General features: G+C 54.4%; 1 protein-coding gene and 1 long non-coding RNA gene across 4 annotated transcripts in view; one reads left to right on the top strand and one right to left on the bottom strand.

Annotated features, from left to right (window-relative positions):
- Window positions 1-336: 336 nt before the first annotated feature.
- LOC123356126 lies at window positions 337-18,703 on the bottom strand. 2 transcript variants are annotated; one of them, XR_006575286.1, is made up of 4 exons: window positions 18,268-18,703; window positions 17,361-17,620; window positions 16,863-16,981; window positions 337-427 (listed from the first exon to the last, which is right to left on the bottom strand). It is a non-coding gene; the product is annotated as an uncharacterized LOC123356126 (long non-coding RNA). The 2 variants fall into 2 exon arrangements; XR_006575285.1 differs by lacking the exon at window positions 337-427 and adding an exon at window positions 12,950-13,925.
- The window catches only part of LOC123356125 (nuclear receptor ROR-beta-like), a 37,076-nt gene continuing 19,866 nt past the window's right edge, over window positions 3,216-20,425 (top strand). Inside the window, exon 1 of one of the 2 annotated variants that reach the window (XM_044999109.1) lies at window positions 3,216-3,446. In XM_044999109.1, coding sequence (XP_044855044.1) covers window positions 3,440-3,446 — 7 coding nt within the window. In that variant the 5' untranslated portion in view covers window positions 3,216-3,439. Of the gene's footprint in view, window positions 3,447-18,505; window positions 18,554-20,425 lie in introns of those variants that run through there. The other variant, XM_044999110.1, reaches the window with a different exon arrangement.

The following is a 20,425-nucleotide window of genomic DNA, read 5'->3' as shown; positions in this document are numbered from 1 at the left end:
CTCAGGTGGATTTGCAACCAGCCATGCGTGGGGGAAACACACAGAAAGAGACAGCCCCTGCCCAGTGAGCTTCCCGTCGACATAGACAAAGGGCAGGCGGGGAAATGGGCACAGAGTGGACAAGGGAGTTGTCCAAGGTCACCTGCAAGGTCAGTGGCAGAGCTTCCCACAACCCCCTTCTTGAGACTGTTCAGGTGTCTTCTGTCTCCTGCAGGAATGGCCCTTGGGTGGTTTTGCTGGATGCCGGGATTGTTACCTGGGCAGGTTGTCTGGCACCCTCTGGGATCTGTCATTCCCTCTCCCTCGCACCGGGCGGAGCTGCTGGGCCCTCTTGATGTGGTATTTCGTTGGCTCTAGTTTCCACGCGAGTCATCCTTTGGCTCAAGAAGCTTCTCAGATGCTGGCACTACGGTGTTCGTCCTTCTGTCTGGGGATTGAAGTAGGGAGAGCAGGGAGATGGGAGCTCCCTCACCTGTCCCTGGCATCCCTCACCTGCCCTGGCATCCCTCACCTGTCCCTGGCTGGTGCAACTCACTCTCGCTTTCTGTTTCAATGTCTATTGACCCCTGCTCCTGCCCGTGATCTAATAAACTAGTGTGAGCATTGCAGCATTCGAAGAATGGCTCCCCGGAACCTACCAGGGCTTTGCAAGGAACCTGGGGCCAGGCCATGAAGACCAGTCTTCCATGGTCCCACTTTGTTTCACCATTGGAACCAGCATTCCTGCATTGCACCAGGCAAAGTCAAGGGGAACAGGGCAGATTAAACTCATCCTTCGGTCTTTATCCCCCACTTCACTCCCTGGTGTGGCAAAGCACAGCAGCAGAACTTCCAAGCCTGCCAGGGACTTTAGATGACAGGTTTCTAGTTAACATGACTGCTCACACTCTGCTATCCCACAGCTAACACCACCTTTTTAAGGCATGGCACACAGGAGCACTAATAAAAGTCTGGTCTTTGTGTCCGGGTCCCAGTCAGCTGGTGTGGGTTGGGGTTATAAAAAGGTTATGCTCTGGCAAATGGCCTGGGGTGGTAGCCGTTGATGCCAGAGGCTACCCCAGCCAGAGTCACGCAGAAGCGAAACTTGGAGCAATGCCAATGCGCATGCAGCATGGGATCCCACTGGTCTTGTACCCTCTGCTGCAGTGATGCATTGCAGGCCCACACACCTCAAGGTCTCTTTCCATGCTGCGGAGGACACAGAGCAGTGACCTCCACCCCCCATTCACTCTCGGCTCTGGGAAATAGCAGCTAGCCTCGGCTCTTGTAAAAAGATACTAATTATCCAGGCCCAGATTCATGATTAGGATTATTTATTCTTTGTATGACCGTAGCACCTAGGAGCCCTAGCCCGAGACCAGGATGCCCCAGTGCTAGGTGCTGTACAAATACAGGACAAAAAGTCCCTGCCCCACAGCGCTTCCAATCTAAGTATAAGACAAGAGACAACAGATGGGGGAGCACGGGGATGCAACGTTTCTTTATGATCTCTTAATGTTTCATTCTTAAGCGTGGAATAAGAAGCAGTTTCTAGGTTCTGTGGCCAGAAAGGACCAGTCTGGTGGTTCTCAACCCATGGCCCACGGGCCATTTGCAGCCCAGTCAGCACACAGCTGCAGCCCTCAGGGCCACCCAGGATGGCGTCTATATTGTGTGGATGCGGCCATCCTCAGGGCCACCCAGATAGCGTCTATATTGTGTGGATGCGGCCCATATAATGCACAGAGAGCTGCATGTGCGTCCCTCAGTGGGAAATAGGTGGAGAACCACTGGTCTAGTCCGACCCGGTGGTACAGGCCCGAGAATCTCACAGCTGATTCCTGCCTCGAGCCCATCACTTGCGGTTGAGCTGGAGCTCGTAGGAAGACACCTGTAGCCACTAACATGCTCGTTAGCCCTCTGTCCATGTCTTTTTTAACCATAACTTTCCCTTTCTGTCAGTAACGTGACCAGATATCCCAATTTTATAGGGACAGTCCCGATTTTTGGAGCTTTTTCTTATATAGGCTCCTATTACCCCCTACCCCCGTCCCGATTTTTCACACTCGCTGTCTGGTCGCTCTGTCTGTCAGTCTCGGGGGTTAATGTTGGACAGTTCCCCCCCCCCCATGGGTTTTAAGGTGAAGGGAGGAATTGATGATGGCGAGTGTTTGCATGCATGTTACAGAGCCTGGAGCTGCAAACGCCGGCGCTGATGTGTGTGGCACAGTGCTGAACGGCTGATCCTGAGACACGGGGTCAGAGGGTGGTGGCCCCTTTAAGAGGGAATGGGAGGAGAGCACCTGAACTAAGCGCTGCTGCTTAGTTGGGCTTCCAGGAAGGCAGCTGGGCCCAGGAGCAAGAGCAGGACAGCTACAGGCGGCATTCTCTCAGCCCCAGGAGGTCAGGCGAAGAATGGCAGAGAGAGCAGCGGGGAGGGTCCTGAAGGAAGCTGAGAGCACAGAAACACAGGCCCCAAGAAAACCGAGCTGCGCAGCCCGCTGACAGGCCAGGGAGACTTTATTTTGAGTCTGGGCGGAGGAGACTTTATTAGGACTTAATAGAGTAAAACCCCTGCAGGGGAATTTTCCCTTACCCCTGTGGGCTGTGTGGAGTTCCTAAAGGGTCCTGAGAGAAGGGGAAACTGAGGCAGGTCTCTGCTGAGCCATGCCCAGCCAGCAGGAGGCGCTTACAAGGCTGGCACACTGTTTTACGGGTACCCAGTACCTTCCGCTCCAATGGGGCAGGGATCTGAAGCAGTGACATGAAAAGAAGTTGAGATGCCCAGGACAGGCCCTACATTTCAGCAGGGCGACCTACTGGAATAAACCTACTTGTGGGTGAAACTGCCGGAAGGATCAGGCCTTTCCATTCCATGTAATCCAAGGGTAAGCTTGGGTGGCTGGTGATGCACCGCCGGTACGAGAAGCTCCCGCCCAGGTCCCCTGGCTTTCCCCGGTTGTCATGTTCATTCATGTCCCCTGCTTTAAAAAAGAAGCCAGCTACCTCGCAGGCCTGATTCACATCAGAGTCAGAGGGGAGAGTGTGAGAAGAGGAAACATGTCTAAGAAAGTGGATACAGGGAGCTGAGGATGCAGGAAGGGAGGGGGTATGGGGGGGGGAGGAAAGGGGGGCGGGGCGCAAAGTGAAACTGACTTGAGGTGGGCGGGGTCTGAGCAGGGTTTGTCATGTGAATTTCCACATGCTCCAGCGGCTCCCGCAGAAAGTAGGTTAGCAGAGCTGTAGCAGGGACTAGCAGCCCAGGAGAGGGGCAGGTACCTAGAGGGGCCGAAGAGGCAGAGCCAGTCACTTCCCCATCATTAGGAGAGCAAAACCACCGCAGAACAAGGACCCAATCCTGGAGACTTAATTTATCAAGGGAATTGCTGCTGTCCGAGGCACCTGCGCTGCGTGTTTTCATGATATTCTCCGCACAGCCCTAAGACCAGAAAGCCCCAAGATGCGAGGTAAGATTCTGACGATGCATGTGTGTGTCTACAGGGCAGGCAACTTTCGCTGGGCCACCCAGATGAGCCTTTTTCTCTTATCACCAGCCCGGAGAGGCAGATAGTGAGCTGTGCATCACTTCAACTTGGATAGCCAAGTCCTATAACTTTATCCTTTGTGGCTGGTAAAAATCCTGGAAGGTTGTTTTAAAAAAAAAAAGTGCATTTGAAAAAGCACAAGGCAGAGTGTGACTTGCAATGGATATTGTTTGGTCTCTGGGTGTTGGGAGCTCTTGGAGAGATTTAGCCTGCTATGTATATTCCTGGGGGGTGTTTTTGGACTTTCTTTATTTTAAATTATTATTTTTTTTGTAATTTAGGGTGCACGTTTTTCTGACATTACGGTTGTTTTTGTGGGATTTGGACAAAAGATACATCCACCCATCGCTTGGCACTCAGAACACACACAGAATCGTGTTGGTTTTTTTCCTTCTATAATCCAAACGAGCTGCATGGTATTTTAGGCTCCGGTCAAAAAAAAAAAAAAAGTCTGCAAAGCAGAGGAGGGAAAATATTTTTCCACTGCTAAAGTTGTTTGTTGCTAGGAGGGGTTTGAAACTGACTGTCCATTTGCGTGGAAATGCATATGGGTAAATCTGGCTTTTCGTGGCGGGGAGTGGGGTGAATCGTTTGTGATTATGAATCCAATTCTTATTTGTTTTGGTCCATTTTATGCACCAGCTTAGACCTCACTTAGGATTTCACTGCTAGGAAAAGCTCTTAAGCTCCTTTTCAATATGTTGCTCCTGTTATAATTTGATTTTTATGATGATGATGATGATGATTGATTAAGGATTTTGATTATTTTCCTTTATGGGAGGGATGGAAGGGGAGGCTGAAGAAAGTATTTTGAAGCAAGTGGTTTCGTACAAGGACAGGGGCAGGGAGTAAGTCTTCATTTGGGGGTACGCTTGTCTGATAATATCTGACTTGGTCAGAAGTCACTGACGTGAGGATCTGACGGTTCAAATCCCCCTTCATTTATTATTAAAGATTATTCCCAGCCTTCCTTTTTTTAAAAAAAAATGAAAATAGGAATCAAAAGAATTAGGTGCAAGGGGGGAAGATGGAGGAAAGAGAGACTGTGTTGGGAACGATCCTGCGGGAAGTAATGGAGCCAGCTGTAAGACTCGGGACTGCTTCTGCCCCCAAGCGTAGAAAGGGTCTGATGGCCCCTGGCACAATGGCTGAGGATTGGACCCTTCCTGCCGTTCCCTCTGCGGTAGATGTATAGAGTGCGATGGTCGGGTTGTGCCGATTTCTTTCTTCCTTTCAAGTGATTTTCCGTTTCCATCGTGTTCCGGTGACTTTCCTGGGTTTGGGGGTCCCCGGGGGGCTATCTGAGGAGCTGTTGGACGTTACAGTGTGAGTGCGTGTAACCAGCTTCACACAGCTCCTTACATAGATACAGATGGGCCTGACGTGCCTCTTGCCGCATAGGTCCTTCATTTTCTCCATCTCCCTGTGCCCCGTGTCGTCCTTGGCACCAGCGTGAGGCGGATGGAAAACGTCGCCACCTCAGAGCAATAGCGTTCTACACGCAGGGGGGTACATTGACAGCACAGGGCACGGGCCAATGGGGGATTGGGCCCGTGTGGCCATCGACTGCCTTTTCTTTCTCTGCCTGGCGTCCAGGCTTGTTGACGGGGAGGAGAGGGTTAACGCCCTCCCAATTAATAACAACTCCTCACCCTTACGTAGCGCCTCACCTGGCCAAAGCGCAGCGCCAACACTGAGCAGTTAATTAGCAGGTGGGTGAAGTTTCCTTCCTTTGAATTTGGGGGGGGGTCATTAGTTGCCTCGGCTGTCTGGAGTGACGCCGATTTACGCCAGTGGAGGATGGATGGCCCGATATACCTGGCGAGCGCAGGTTGGGTTCTCCATTCGAATTCAAACCAAAAATGGTCTTGATCTGAATTTTCTTTTTACCACCTCCTCTGTACGGCTCTCCTTCCCTGTTCATTATACTCCGCGGTTTGCTTCTCTCTGTGGCTCTCCCCACCCTTCCCTGTTTCAGCTGGACAGGGCTGCGTTCTGTGCCGATTGAGCCGCGCATTGTATAATCCTATTGGGTTTATAAACCTCCTGGTCTCTTGTTTTGAAAACCAGCATGGCTAAGAGTGTGCTGTGGGCTTGGCAAGTATTAGACGTTGTCCCAGTGACCTAGATCTGTCATTGGAAAATCAGAAAAGGGGGGGTGGGGGTAGGAGGAGCTTCCTTTCCCATTTATACAGCATGTGTACACTCATCTGGGCGAGAAGGGCCCAGTTACTCCGGCATTGCACGCGATGTGGAGTAGGCAGGAGGCTCAGCCTTCCTGGAGCTACAAAGGGCCAACACACCCATCCTGTGCCGGGAAAGAGATCTTGTGTGTCGGGACCCAAGCGCTGAGCAGGATGGAAAAGTAGCTCTCCCGGGGAGAGTTAGGGCAGCGCTGAGTGAGCCATGAAACTCACCCAGGAGATGTGTGGGTGCAAAGATGACGATGGCCTGGAAGTTTCAAAGAATCCTAAGAGAATTCAGCACCCAGGTCCTGTTGCAATACAGCAGGACTTGAGTGCCTAACTCCCTTAGGCTGGGATTTGCAAAGGAGCCCGGACGCGCCTCCCCGCCAGTATGCGATGTCAGATAACAGTAGTGATTCCAGACCCCTGCTGGTGTGTGTGGTGCTGTACAGATAAAGGGACCCAAATCCCAGACCCAAGCCGCTTACATCTTAAGGGCCCAGCTGCGTCACCCTTACCCACATGAGTAAAGGTGTCAAGATCAGGCCACCGGCTTATGTATAAGAAGGGTGTGTTTGTGTTTGTGTTTGTGTAGCGTGTCAGTGCGTACGTAATGTGTGTGTATAATTTGGGTGTCTGTGTGTGTTAGGATTATGTGGACTGGAACGCAGTTTATGGCAGCCCGGATAATGCTGAGCCACTGGGAAAATGGACTCCAGATTTAAGGTTTCAGTGGCCCCGGTTGAAATGTAGCTGGCTGACCTGGCAGCCAGCTGGTATCTGATACAGACCGTGTGTGTGTGTGTGTCCCCTTGCAAGGATGGCACCTTGTCAGTATCTCTGAGCACTGGCTGCTATGTGCAGTGGGAGTCATTTTATAGGCATGTGCACTGTACGTAAGCACACCTCGCTCTTGAGCCGCTGCCCAGCTGAACACACCCTCTTGAGTCTCTTATGTAAAATCTGGGACGCGGTGAAAAGGCCCCATGCGCTTCACTCTCGCCCTGCGGTGAATTTGGATCTGGGCCTAATGTAATAGCTGGTTGCACTGCATCAGAATAAACAGGACCGTAAGCCCCTCTCCCACCTATAGCCCCGTGCCAGGGATCTAACGAATGCAGCTATCTAAAGCAAACTGCCCTCGGGTTCGCTTCTCTCTGAAGCTGTGATATACAGGACAGACCATTTCTGTGTCTTGCACCCGGGGGCTGCCCCTTGCCTCAGATCCCTGTCAGCGCTGGGGACCCTGGCACATGGGGTCTGACCCCACCGCCTGCCCCTAATGGGCAGAGTGACTTGTGCCCTGGCTACGCACTGCAGGGGAAGTTGTGCTCAGAGCCAGGCTACTGCACCTGATGTGATGCCTGCCCTGCCCAGCCGCCAGCATGGCAGTGCCCAGCTGTGTGTTTGCCACCGCCCACCGGTGCAGAGCTTCTGCCACCGCAAGTGGTTCATTTGCCCCTGGCAGCGATGTCGCAGCACCCCCCTGTCACCGGGTCAGGCACGGCATCATGGTGTTCGCTCTGGCCTGGCCCCACCTCGCTGGAAGCAAGTCAGGGAGTCAGCACCAGGGCACCTGCATCCAGATGCCTTATGGAACATCTGAGCCGGTGCCCCCCACCCCCACCCCGAGCCGCGGGTGGAACCGCCTGCGCTGTTAGCGGAGCACAGGTTTGCTCGGCGAGCTGCACCGAACATTCCCAGCAGAGGCTCATAAGAAGGGAGCTGCTGTCCCTTATCCCAGGGCCCCTCCGCTGGGCATCACAAGCGGATGTCAGGGGGTCACGGCCATCCGGCCCTTCCCATATGGCGGACTGAGACGAGCCCCGATGGGAGCCAGCTGCACCGTCCTGGTATTGAGGGAGAGCGTGCTGCTTCGTGAGCGCAGGAGCCGAATGAGCCCTCGTCTGAGCCCCAGAGCTGCTGTCAGCAGCAGGACCCTGTGGCTCCCCCGTTCAGGAGTCTGGTGTGTCTCGTGTTCCCCACAAGTTTCACCTCACTTAAAAACGTCTTGCTCACAAAATCAGACCTGACCGTACAAGCGTCACAGCACATTGGTACTGGACAGTTGCTTCTTTCTCATTTTCACCGTGTCGTTCTAAAATAAATCCCTTGGGCTAGAAACTCTGTCCTTCCGTGGCAGTGGGTGGTACGTAGAGCAGTAGGTGCAAGTCGTCGTCTGGATGAAATTGTAGTTTGTACGGACTTCGCGAGTGCTTGTTACGTAGCCTCTCGTAAAACGAGGCAAATCTCTAGAGGTGTTGATGGACCCCCTGGAAGAGCTCTGCCTGCCCCCAGGAGTGTGCGTCCCCCTGTTCTAGCACATTGAGCTGAGGATCTCCAAGCACAGTCTTTAACCCTGGCTACCCCTTGGTCAGGCCTGTTGAACCTTTGTATTAGCTCGCTTATGCCTGTGTAGCTCTGTTAACTTCAGCAGAGTGGCTCCTCGCCCGTGCAAGAGGTGAACTGGGCCCTTTATCCCCAGGGAGGAACTGAGGCACAGAGAAGGGACGTGGCTTGTCCAATGTCATGGAATTGAACCCCGGAGTCCTGATCACCAGCCTCCTCCCCTCCCCCCCACCTTCTAGCTCTCTCCAGAGTCTCTCCCAAACTCCACTCAGGGTTTCAAGGACGTAGGAGCGACACCAGCCAAACAGATGGAAAAAAGCTGGCACTCCCGCTGCAGGGAGCGACTCCCAAACTGTGTCAGAGCCTCGGTAGAGCTGCAACATGAACTGATGCTTCCCAGGCAGCCAGTCCTCCCGGCACCCTGAGTAAGGAGCGGGAACGATTCCCTCGGCTGTGAATTTACATCAGCAGGGCTCAGTTCTGTCCTCACATGCACCGGCACAACTCCGCCTCCGCGTCCTCTCCTTCGTCTGCAAGCTGAACCCCCTCGTGTTAGGCGCTGCGCAGACACGTGTGTTGAAAAGACGGTCCCTGCCCCCAGGAGCTTCCAGTCGAAGGCCTTGTCCACACGAGAAAACAGTCCCAATGTGACTAAACCGACGTGGAAACTGACTTAGCTACATCAAATGCACCACCATAGCGGGGAAGTCTTCTAGGGATTGAAGAACACCTGAGATATATTTCACGTAAGCTGGGAAGAAACCAACTGAGGCTAAATCGGTATTGGGCACTTGGAAACCGCGTCCGCACAGAGCGGTGGCACTGATTAAATTAAACTGGTTTCTAACCTGACTTGGTTAAACCGCTTCGGGAGATGGCTGCTCTCGCCTGCTCAGAGTAGCACCCTCTGCTTCTGACTTGGACTTGCCGCTGAAGAGCTGTTCAAGAGAAGCACCTGCTGCAGGTCTGTGAGCAGCTGCTCAGTCCAGTCTCGTCGAGCGGGAAGATCGTACATCAAGCTCCAACCCCCTGCTGCTCCTGTGTCTCTGAAAATGGCCCGGCCCACCTGCAATAACCGCTCCACTTGGATAAGAATGCATGAGGCGCCCGTGGATTAGGAGGCTCCCGTTGGCTGACGGGGTCCCAGCCTGCAGTGGAGGGTGCTCAAGTCGCTGGGGGTGCTCAGCGGCACATCTCAGAATCAGCCCCCACATCTCTTAGCGGTTTTGTTTTCCTCCTGCACTTTGTCAGGCTGATGACAGTCACCCAACCAGCGTTATTAGCCTTGCCTGACATTTGAATGGCAAATGAAGAGCCCCCAGATAGCCTGATCCATCCCCAGCGGAAGCCTATGGAGTTCCACTGGGGTGCAGCGTCGCTCTCCCCCCGTGGCCGGGCTATTAGAAATTCACTGAGCACTTGGGGTGTATCAAGAGCGAACAGCTGGCCTGGAGCAGGGTGCTGGAGTAGATGGTCCATTGATCTGTCACGGCCTGGAACATCTCAGATCAAAGACACGTGTAGAACAGGGGAGGGACGGTGCCACTGGGGGAGAATTTGCTGGCTCTGAGCATGAAGGTAGGAACCTGGTGGGTGACTACCAGCCTTTTGGGGGGAAAGATGCTCCCTCCCTTGCTGCACTGTAGCCTAATCTCTGGATGGCCCCGCATCTGGCCACTGGGGCAGTGGGGTAGTGGAGATACAGGACATGGGGTCTACAGAGCCCTACCCACCTACAGCAGTAACTTCCTGGCTGTTACACAGAACTTCCCAGCAACAGCAGGGGTAGAACCCAGATCCTGCTGATCCAAAGGCCCAGCTAAAGGAGAATCTTAGGGCAGAGGTAGTAGTACAGGGGCTATGACACCCATCTGAGAAGTCCATTCTGCACCCGACAGAAGGCAGTGGGGCAGGTACCCATTAGCCTGTTCTTGGTATGTAATTGGATATCTCGAGTGGGCAGCTGAGCCATGCAAGCCGCCAGAGGCAGGTGCTCAGAGGCCATAGGGAATGCAGGGTAGAGGAGCCAATGGGGGATCACAGAGTTCCCCTATATCGGGTTCCTAGAAGATACAAACAACAACATATTTAATCAGAGCCACTTTAATTTTTTCTTGGATGTCTGTGCCCAGAGGCCACTGGGCTCCTTGGCAAATGATGGTAAACGATAATTGCAGCGAAAAAGGCCCACGCGATCTCAGGAGGAGCAAAGAACGGAGAGTTTGAGGGCGGGTTTCAGACTCTCCCCGTTTTCTCGGGGTGTGGTTGCCAGCGAAGGGCAGGACCCATGGCTGTCAATGTGCTGTGGTTAGACCTGGGTTCTAGCTCCGGTTCTGGGAGGGTCGAGTGGATAAAGAAGGGGACTGGGAAACACAAGTCCTAGGTAGCAGCCCCGGCCCTGGGAGGGCAGTATGGTGTAGTGGTTAGAGTAGGGGAGTGGGAGTCAGGATACTGGGTGCTGTTTCCAGCTCTGGATAAAGAGGTGGGTCTAGTGCTTAGAGCACAGGGGGCTGGGAGCCAGGTCTCCTCACCTGTCCTGGCGTCCAGTGGTTAGAAGAGGTGGCTTGGAATCAGAACTCTTGGGCTCCATTTCCAGGTCTGGGAGAGGACTGTGATCTAGTGGTCTGCGAAGTGCGGCTGAGGACTCTAGAACGTTGTTCCCGGCACTGGGAAGGGAGCGGGGGCTAATGGTTAGAGCAGTGGGGCACCGGGCAGCGGGTGATGAGTGCTGGCCCTGGCTCTGCTAGTGACGTGTGTGACTGTGAGCAGCTCCCGGTCCCCCGGCTCGCAGGACCTTCCTCATTAAAGCCAATTTTCCCCTCAGCGAAAGCCCCCCACCCCCACTCTCGCTAACGAACTTGCTCTCTCTCCCTACCCTCCACCCCCCCGGGCCTGGCCCTTTTCCTCTTGGCATGACCTGAGCTAGATTTGCATTCCCCAGGCTGGCTGGGGGGATTGCAAGATCCAGGGGCTCCTTGGCAGCAGGGAAGCCGCGGAAGTTACCTCTTGGGACATGGGGAATCTCAGATGGGCTTTCCAGCGGCGGGGAGACCCAACCAGCCAGCTTCCCACACATCTAAGCCTCCAAGATTTACCCTGGACGAGCCAGCCAGCAGAGGAGGCTGGTCGTGGCCCTTGTTCCAAACATCCCAGACCCCTCGTGGGGCTTCCGGGGGGGGCGGAAGCTGACAGCATCCTCCATGGACCAGCCTTCATCCCAGGGAGCTCGCTGAGCGGCACCATCGTCTTCCTCATTAAAGCTAATTTCTCCCCTGCCCCCGCTGTCTCCTTGGCCTGAGCTGTATGCAGCGGTGGGCTCCACGAAGGCAAGTGCCGGGGGAAACAGACACTAATTGCCACTCGCTTCCCCTGCCCTGTTCGGAGGCATTGATTCCCCGCAGCAGGATGGGGCAGGGACCTACTTTCCCCACAGGCCTGCTGGGTAATTAGCTGCTGCGCCATGACGGCCTAACCAGACTCCTCCAGTAGGAAACGAGGCCAGGGAGGGTCTGATCTCGGCTCTGCCGGCATCAGTGTCCGCTCCGTGATGCACCCTGCAGCTGAGAGAAATGCCGCATCCACGCGGGGCATTGCACTTGCCAAGCGGGGAGCTGTGCAGAGGGGCAGCTGTGTGGTCTAGCGGTTAGGCAGGGCCCATAGGGTGTGCTGCAGACCTCCAGCCTCCATGTCACCTTCTGCAACCACTAGACCACACAGCCTTTGCCCCCAGCACCGCTCCTCTACATGCGTGTCTCATAACCAATAGGGAGTCTGGGGCTTGATTACAAACTTTCCTCCTTTCTGTTCACCCACCAGATGTTTCGTAATTACATCATCCCTGGAGACACCATCTGATTTAATTAACCCCGGCGCTGCTCCATGCAATCTGGGCATTCGGTTATGAAATAACAACAGAGAGTCGGGATTCAATTTGAAAGGGTCTCGTGTGGCCACAGGACCGCTGGGGGTGTCTAAGCCTCATGCGGGTGACTGGGATTTATGAGATTGATCCCTGGGGGGGCAGGGACACAATAGGGGGGACATGGAGAGGCGATGGGGGGACCCAAATCGTTACAAAACCCTCTGACACATTGATACTTCTGCTGGGATTTAAATGGGAAAGGGAGCCAGGTGGGGCCCAGCTGCTGGGATTGGTGCCCCCGCCCCCCCCTCATCTGATTCCCCAGTGAGCCCTGCAGTGGCAAAGCAGCTCCAGCAGCATCTGGGGGAAGTTTGGCCAGCCAGCCCATGGGGGATTTCTGGTTCTCGCTCCGTCTCTGTTGGAGGATGCAGGGAGCTCCGATGCTTGAGCTGAGGTGTCCTGCACCCACAGCGGGGCTGGGGACAGAAGGGAAGGGATTCAGGGGCACAGGGAGAGGCAATAGCACAATACACACAACTCCCCTCCCCAGCGATCTCAAAGCAGGTCAAAGGGGAAACTGAGGCAGGAGGCAGGGCAGTAACTTGTCCCCAGTCCCGCTGTGAATCAGTAGTCAAGCTGGGAGCCCTGATTCCTAGCCCCCCACTCTGACGGCTCGGCAATGCAGCTCCCCCAAACAGGAAGGGAATGGGCAGAGCGCAGGCAGCCCCTCCCATCCCAGATGTCGCTCTCCCTCCCCTCCTTTCCTCTCTGGTCCCCCACCCTCCATCCTCACACAGTCGCAGCCCCTCCCAGCTCCGCCCCGCTGCTCAGAGCAGGACTCCACGACTGGCAGCAGGAGGCGCCGCTTCAGCCCCGAATGTGCGGGGCCCAGGAAGGAATCACAGGCCCAGCTCCTCCCTCAAGGAGCTCTAGGCACCTAACTCCCAGTGAAATCAAAGGTGCCTAAACCCCTTTGAGGAGCTGGGCCTTAGGCTTTGCCAGGGATTGTCGGCAGAGCCCTTCCTCTCTTTGCGTTTCCCCTCCCACTCTTGGGCCGACAGTGATTGTAAGCTCCTGGGGGCAGGGACTCCTACAGTGCTTAGCCCAGCAGGGCCCTGACCTTCATCGGAGCCTCCGGGCACTTCAGTGATGTAATATTCACTAGGAGGACCCGCTCCTGCCTTGCCAGCAGAGATCAAGGGACCCTCTACCATGCCCTCCCCAAGGCATGTTCCATGAGATCCTGAGATGCTCCATCGCGCCCAGTATCCTGCCTTGGACACTGCTACAGGAAAACCTCTGTGCTACACTCTACACTGGGCAGAGGGACTTCCTTCCTGACCCCGGCCAGCCATCAGCTCATGACCTGAAGCATGAAGGCTGGTCTCCCACATTACTGTGTCCCTAAGGGTGACAGATAGGCCAGGCTGTATTTGTCCTGCCAGCACAGCCCTGACTCCAAGGACATGACTCGCTGGAACTCCTGGAGGGAACTTTGCACTTCTTCTCAGGGCCGTGTCTCCATTCCTTTTCCCTGTTACAGCGAGACGTGCAAGGACTAGCTCACTGCTTCCAGGGAGGCAAGCGTTCCCTGCCGGGTAGCAAAGTACTGGCATGTGTGTGCACTGCGGCGGCTCCATGGGTGGTGCTCTGGGGCGTCTGGATGGGCCCAGCGGAGAGAGAGGGCCCCGCCCTGTTTTGTTTATAGCGATATCCCAGCAACGAGTGGGGATGTTTAGCCGGGGGGGCGGGAGCGGGCGGAGGAAGAGGATGAGGTGGAGGGCACACCCTGCTGCCTTTGCCAGCCTGGGAGGAATGCAGCTGGGTCGCCCATGCTGGTGCCAATTCCTGCCTGGATGAGGGCGTTGCCTGCTCTGCCGAAACCTTGGGAGTTGTCTCCTCCGAGCAGCGCGTCCCCATTCAGCGGGGCCTCGGCCCCAGCTGCTTCGTGCGGCTTTCAGGAACCGGGACTGTGAAGAGTGGCGATCGCGTGGCTTCGGTGTTCTGGGAAGTGCAGGGAGAAATGCCATGTGTGCATGCGGGGAGGAAGAGAGTTACTGAGACTGGGCACCTCTTCCAGACAGGGAAGGAAAGGTTCTTTCCCAGCTAGGCCGTGGGCCTGTGGAGTAGACACTTAGTTGTGTTTCCTAGCCTGCAAAAGTATCCCCGCAGGATTACCAACATTGGATGTCAAAAATAAGGGACTGTTTTCTTAACACCCCCACCCCGCCTCCTGATATTATCAATTAATAACAACAATAACCAGTATTCACCTACATTTAACATAAGAACGGCCAGACTGGCTCAGACCAAAGGTCCGTCTAGCCCAGTGTCCTGTCTTCCAACAATGGCCAATGCCAGGTGCCCCAGAGGGAATGAACAGAGCAGGGAATCACCGAGTGATCCATCCCCTGTTGCCAAGTCCCAGGTTCTGGCAAACAGAGGCTAGATACACCATCCCTGCCCATCCTGGCTAATAACCATTGATGGACCTGTCCTCCATGATTTTATCTACTTTTTTGAACCCTGTTATAGTCTTGGCCTTCACAACATCCCCTGGCAAGGAGTTCCACAGGTTGACTGTGCGTTGTGTGAAGAACTACTTCCTTTTGTTTGTTTTAAACCTGCTGCCTATTAATTTCATTTGGAGACCCCTAGTTCTTTTGTTCTGACAAGGAGTAAATAACACTTCCTTATGTACGTTCTCCACACCTGTCATGATTTCATAGACCTCTATGATATCCCCCATTAGTCGTCTCTTTTCCAAGCTGAAAAGTCCCAATCTTCTTAATCGCTCCTCAGCCGTTCCATATCCCTAATCATTTTTCTTGCCCTTTTCTGAACCTTTTCCAATTCCAATACATCTTTTTTGAGATGGGGCGACCATGTCTGCACACAGCAGTCAAGATGTGGGTATACCTGGATTTATATAGACGCAACATGATATTTTCTGTCTTATTATCTATCCCTTTCCTAATGATTCCCAACATTCTGTTCGCGTGTCTGACGGCCGCTGCGCACGGAGTGGATGTTTTCAGAGAACTATCCACAGTGATCTCTTTCTTGGGTGGTAACAGCTAATTTAGACCCCATCATTGTATATATATATAGTTGGGATTATGTTTTCCAATGTGCATTACTTTGCATTTATCAACATTGAATTTCAACTGCTGTTCTGTTGCCCAGTCCCCCAGTTTGGTGAGATTTGCAGGGGGTTTTCTGGCTGCTTTTTGTAGCGCTCGGCAACTCCCAATTTTGTTGTAGAGATAAAAAAAAATAAGGGACGTCCCTTGTAATAAGGGACTGTTGGCAACCCCAAATCCACATTTTGTACATCTCTTTCCTAGGGGAGGGCACCCAGGAGATCCCAGCCCCCGTCTGCACCACTTTGGGTTCAGCCGTGTGTACGCACCCCACTTTGCATTCAGCCGTGCGTACGCACCTCTGAGGCCACTTCCCTGTTAGGCGTATAGACTCTGGGACAGAGTCTGGTCAGGGTCACACGCCAGCGTGAACCTGGAGTAACTCCCTATGCGTCGGTGGAGCGACTCCTGATTTACACTGGTGCAGGTGAGATCAGATTCTGGCCCTCCCACTTGGGGGGTATGAAAGGATCGGAACAAGGTGTGAGCAGGCACCAGCAGGCAGGGCCTGCTTCTCCCCTGCGCTACGCCATGGTAAATCGGAGTCGCCCTGCAGAAGCGGCGGTGCAGTGGGGAGAGAGGGCGTGAGAAAGACATCGATTCCCAGTTCCTTGCTGCCCCCCAGGGAGCAGTCGGGTGCCAGAGATTCCCAGTCCCCAAATAACTGATTCTCCACAGCTCAGCCCTGGTGCCAGGGGGAGGCTGGAGAGAGACCCAGCCGGCCAAGGCAAGGCGAGCAGGAAGCAGTGAAAGCGCCCCCGGCTCAGGAAGGGTTAATCCAGAGCGGCCCTGCTTATACAAGCGCATCGTTAAGTGATATTAGACGCTGAAAGTGTGTTAGTAGGACAGCATGACTTCATGAGCTTGGCACAAGCCTGACTGACAGGTCCAGGGACCAACCGCGGCCGGCACAGAGTCGACAAACAAGCCACTTGGCCCAGTGGGCGTGCGGAAGCGGGGCGGGTCCCGGGGGGTGTCGTCAGCGTTATGTTTAGCTCAGGCTGGTTATATAACCCGTGCGGTTTCAGGGAGTTAGGCAAGACGTGTTGACAGTGGGAGGGAGCAAATGCCGGGGCTGGGACTTTTTAATTGCTGGCTGGGTTTGGGTTTTTTTTAATCTTGACCCCTTCCACTGATGGTCCCGTAAACACCTCGTTAAAAACCAGGATAATTCATCGCGTCAACACGCCGCCGGTCGGGTGTTTGGAAGAGGCTCCAGCTGTCAGTCCCAGGCACTTACCTGGCTCCCATCCCTGACTGCTTCATGATCATCAGTGGGTTGATCCTCACCGCTCCCTGGCAGGCAGGGCTGGGCTATTTTCCCCATGGCACAGAGGGGGAAACTGAGGCACAGAGAGGCTAAGGATCAGCTCCTCAGGGAGAGTTAGGCCCCTAATGCTTTGAGGATCTGGTTCTAAGTGACTTTCCCAAGGTCACATGAGATGTCTGTGGCAGAGCAGGGAACTGACCCAGAGGATGTACCAGTCCCCATTGTAGCCATCAGAATCCTTCCTTGACCAGCTAGGGTGCTGGCCTGGGACTCGCCTGGGGTGCAGCCCCTGATCCACAGCCCCTTTGGGTCTCAGATCCCCATCTATGAAAGGGGGTAACGTTTCCCTACCTCACAGGGGGGAAGGGGAGAGTTAAAATCCCTCGCCGAGGCGCTCAGATAGCAGGGTGGTGAAGGCCAGGTAAGTGCCTTGCTGGGTAGCTGGGAGGATGGACTCTCTTTCTGGCTAAGGGCCCTGCGCTCACAATAAGCAGGCTGCTTGCTCCATGTAGGAATCAGATTACGTACCCTCACTTCCTGCTGTAAGGAATCCATGTTCGTCAGCAACAGAGAATAGCTAATGAATCCGCACGTGCCTGGCCCTTGTCCTCTGGCTTCGGACGCACGGGAGACCTTAGCTTCATGCGCTGTATAAAGAGATGGAGTAAATGCTACAATGGTGTTGCCTAGAAGTTAGCGCAGGCAATTTGTTGCCATTGGCCCTGGGTGTGTCACATGAGCTCCTCATGCTCTGTTTAGGGGCCAATGGGACCCACTTCATGGGTAACTGCCCCCTCGTTCACTGCCAGGGCTGGGGAGGACAGCCAGTGTGACGGGTGCCTGGTGTCACCTAGAAAGCCCCTTGGTTTAGCCGCTGGCTTCCATCATCGTCTGAAAACACACACTCTGCGATGTCTTTCTCCTCCCAGCGTCCCAATGAGGGCCACTCTGCCCAGTTCACGCATGGAGAACAGACGCACAGAGAGGCTAAAGGATTTGCCCAGGGTGGCAGAGACGGGAACTCACCCAAGCTCTCCAGAGTCCTTGGCTAGCACCCTACCCACTGGGCCATCCTGCCTCGGGGGGCTCCTTGCCTCTGTACGGCAGAGACACGAGTCTCATTGTTGTCCAGCACTGTAGAGTTGTGTACGAGGCCACACACTCCGTCTCCGTGCAATGCCAGCACGCTGGGGACCAGGCGGGGGATGTTCGGCCTTCCTCGCTGCCTCCTCTTTCCTTGCGGAGTGAAATCTGCCGAATGGCTCTGTTGATTTGAAAGCAAAGAGCTGGGGGAGGGAGGAAAAGACCAAAGAACAATTTAGGAGACAACACCTGACAACCAGAGAGGGGCTCAAAGCACAGTGGAAATCTAAACCTCCACAGGAGAAAGCACCGTTCCAGCTCCCCGGGCCCATTGGTCGCGCTAACCTCTCCCACGGCTGTAGCGCCTGCAGCAGAACTGACACTGCGGGGACGCCGGATTTGATATTTACACTGAAGATGAGCCCTTTCCTTTCCAAGCAGTCACCAGCTCCAGCTGTTGGTTTCATTCCCTCCCTTTGTTTACTCTCCGTTGTGGGTTAACAGGATACACGGGGGTGACTGGGACGTGTCCTGCTCTGGTTTGCATTAAAATGATTCCCCGGTACGTTACAAACAGGAGCGCAGTTAAAGGCCAGCGCCACGCACAAGCGCCGCAAAGTTCGAGCTGAGGTTGTATCTCTGCGTCAGTTACCGAACTGTCCCGTGTGTCCTAGCGCAAGGGGGCTGCAGTCCTGATTAGGACCTGAAGAAGTTACCGTAATATAAATACACTTGATTGTTTTGTCTTCATAGCCACTCGAAAGGCAAAAAATTCTCAGCTCAGATTCAAGATTAAAAACAGATTGGAAGTCTGGAAATGTATCATTCCCTCAATAACCTTAACTCTGACCTGGTGTTTTCTGCCCTGTTTCTTCCGGGAAGTGGATTGTTTATAGGTCTTTTTGGTCTTTCTTTGCTGTCCACGTGTTACACCATGAAATCAAAGTCCCTTCAGACTCCAATCTGTTGCAGATGGCTGAACTTATGTCCAGCTCTGTTCACGTACAGTCGTATCCACGTATACCTGTGCAGTCAGAACTGTCTCCATGGCAGCGATGTCACAGGCTGGGTTTCTGCCAGGCCGTCACATCAATTCTAGAGGGCCAATGATCTGTCAGTGTTCAGCTTGGCATGAGGTGGGTTTGTTGTTCTTTGGCTCCGCTGACTTTGGGCCCCGGAGATATCAAACCTGCCGAGCAGGGCACAGTGGGAGGCGCGGGCTCAGGATCAGGCCTGGGTCACATATGAATGGGTGATGCTTTGGAAGCAAGCTCTGTGATCTTCCGGCTGACCTGTCAGTGGGGCAGAGCCAGGCATGGGGGAAGAGAAGAGAGAAAAGGGAATGAAACACTCCCCCAATAACTCCTTCCTGGCTCAAATGTTATACGCCCCGAGCCTCAGCTGCTGTCAGCGGCAGCTCCAAGCACGTGCCTGGGTCGGCCAGCCGCGGGCGGCGCCCTGCCGGTCCCTGCGAGGGCGGCAGTCAGGCTGCTTTCGGCTGCGGTCTGCCAGTCCCATGGATTCGGCGGCAATTCAGCGGCGGGTATGTCGAAGCCGCGGGACCGGTGGACCTCCCGCGGGCACGCTGCCGAAAGCAGCCCGCCTGCCGTGCTTGGGGCGGCAAGAAAGCTAGAGCCACCCCTGGCTGCTGTCTAGCATGTTCCTCCTGCCAGCACCCCCCATGTGACAGAGAGCCCCTCAGCTCCAGCTACCCACTCCCACGTGTGAGAGGGATAGTGAGCATTGGCCTGCTAAACCCAGGGTTGTGAGTTCAATCCTTGAGGGGGCCACTTAGGGATCTGGGGCAAAAATCAGTACTTGGTCCTGCTAGTGAAGGCAGGGGGCTGGACTCAATGACCTTTATTTTTTTAGGGGGGGAGGGATAGCTCAGTGGTTTTAGTATTGGCCTGCTAAACCCAGGGTTGTGAGTTCAATCCTTGAGGGGGCTACTTAGGGATTTGGAGATCAGTCCTGCTTTGAGCAGGGGGTTGGACTAGACGATCTCTTGAGGTCCCTTCCAACTCTAATAATCTATGATTCTATGATAAGTACACAGGGTTTGTCCCTCTCGGAGTTCCCAGCCTGACTGACAACCCTCCTTCCGTTCAGAGGTGCCCTCGCTCACAGCACAGCTGGGCCCAGGATTCTCTTCCATGTCTCCCACCTTGGTCCTCAGACAAACTCAATTGCTTGTGGGAGGGGAGGGTCGGCTGGGGTGGGGGGGTGGGCTGAGATATGGAGCGAAGTTCAAATGTGCATCCCTCCCTCATTCCCGTCCCATTGTCGTTGTGCCCAGCTGACACACCTGTGCCACTTCCTGCCAGGGTGGCCCAAGGGCTTATACCCAGCCCACCCCGTCCTCACCCAAAACCACCCTCGCCTAAAAGAAGGGGCGTGTGCGGCAAACGCATAGACACACACCAGTTAACACGCACAAACACATGGACACACACCAACGCGCACACACAAATCCATGTGTGCGCACACATGCACAAATGCATGTACACGCACAAACACATATGAACAAATACATGCACACACAAACACACGTACACACAAACACACACAAACGCATGCGCGCACACCAGTGCATACGCACATGCACAAATCCATGTGCGCGCGCACACATGCACAAACATGTACACACAAACATTCACACACAAACACAAACGCATGCACATGAAAAGAGACTCTATCTGGTCATTGGAAATCCTAGGCCATAGGAAATCGTAGAATCAGGGTGACGGGAGACACAGATGATAGGAGCATTGCATGCTGGGAATGGCGCCCCTACGGTGGGAAATGAACATTGCAGGGAGTCTCCCTCTCACAGTACATACAGTCTGTGCATCTGATGAAGTGGGCTGCTGGCCTCAGAGAGGCAGGTATCCTGGTGAGACCTGGGGTCTAGTCCTGGCTCTGCTACTAGTCTGCTGGGGGACCTTGGGTGAGTCATTGCGCCACTCTGTGCCTCAGTTTGCCCATCTGTGAAATGGGGATAATGATAC

The sequence above is a fragment of the Mauremys mutica genome, chromosome 24, assembly GCF_020497125.1.
Source record: "Mauremys mutica isolate MM-2020 ecotype Southern chromosome 24, ASM2049712v1, whole genome shotgun sequence".
Taxonomy (NCBI): Eukaryota; Metazoa; Chordata; order Testudines; family Geoemydidae; genus Mauremys; species Mauremys mutica.
This window is presented reverse-complemented; position numbering and strand designations above follow the sequence as displayed.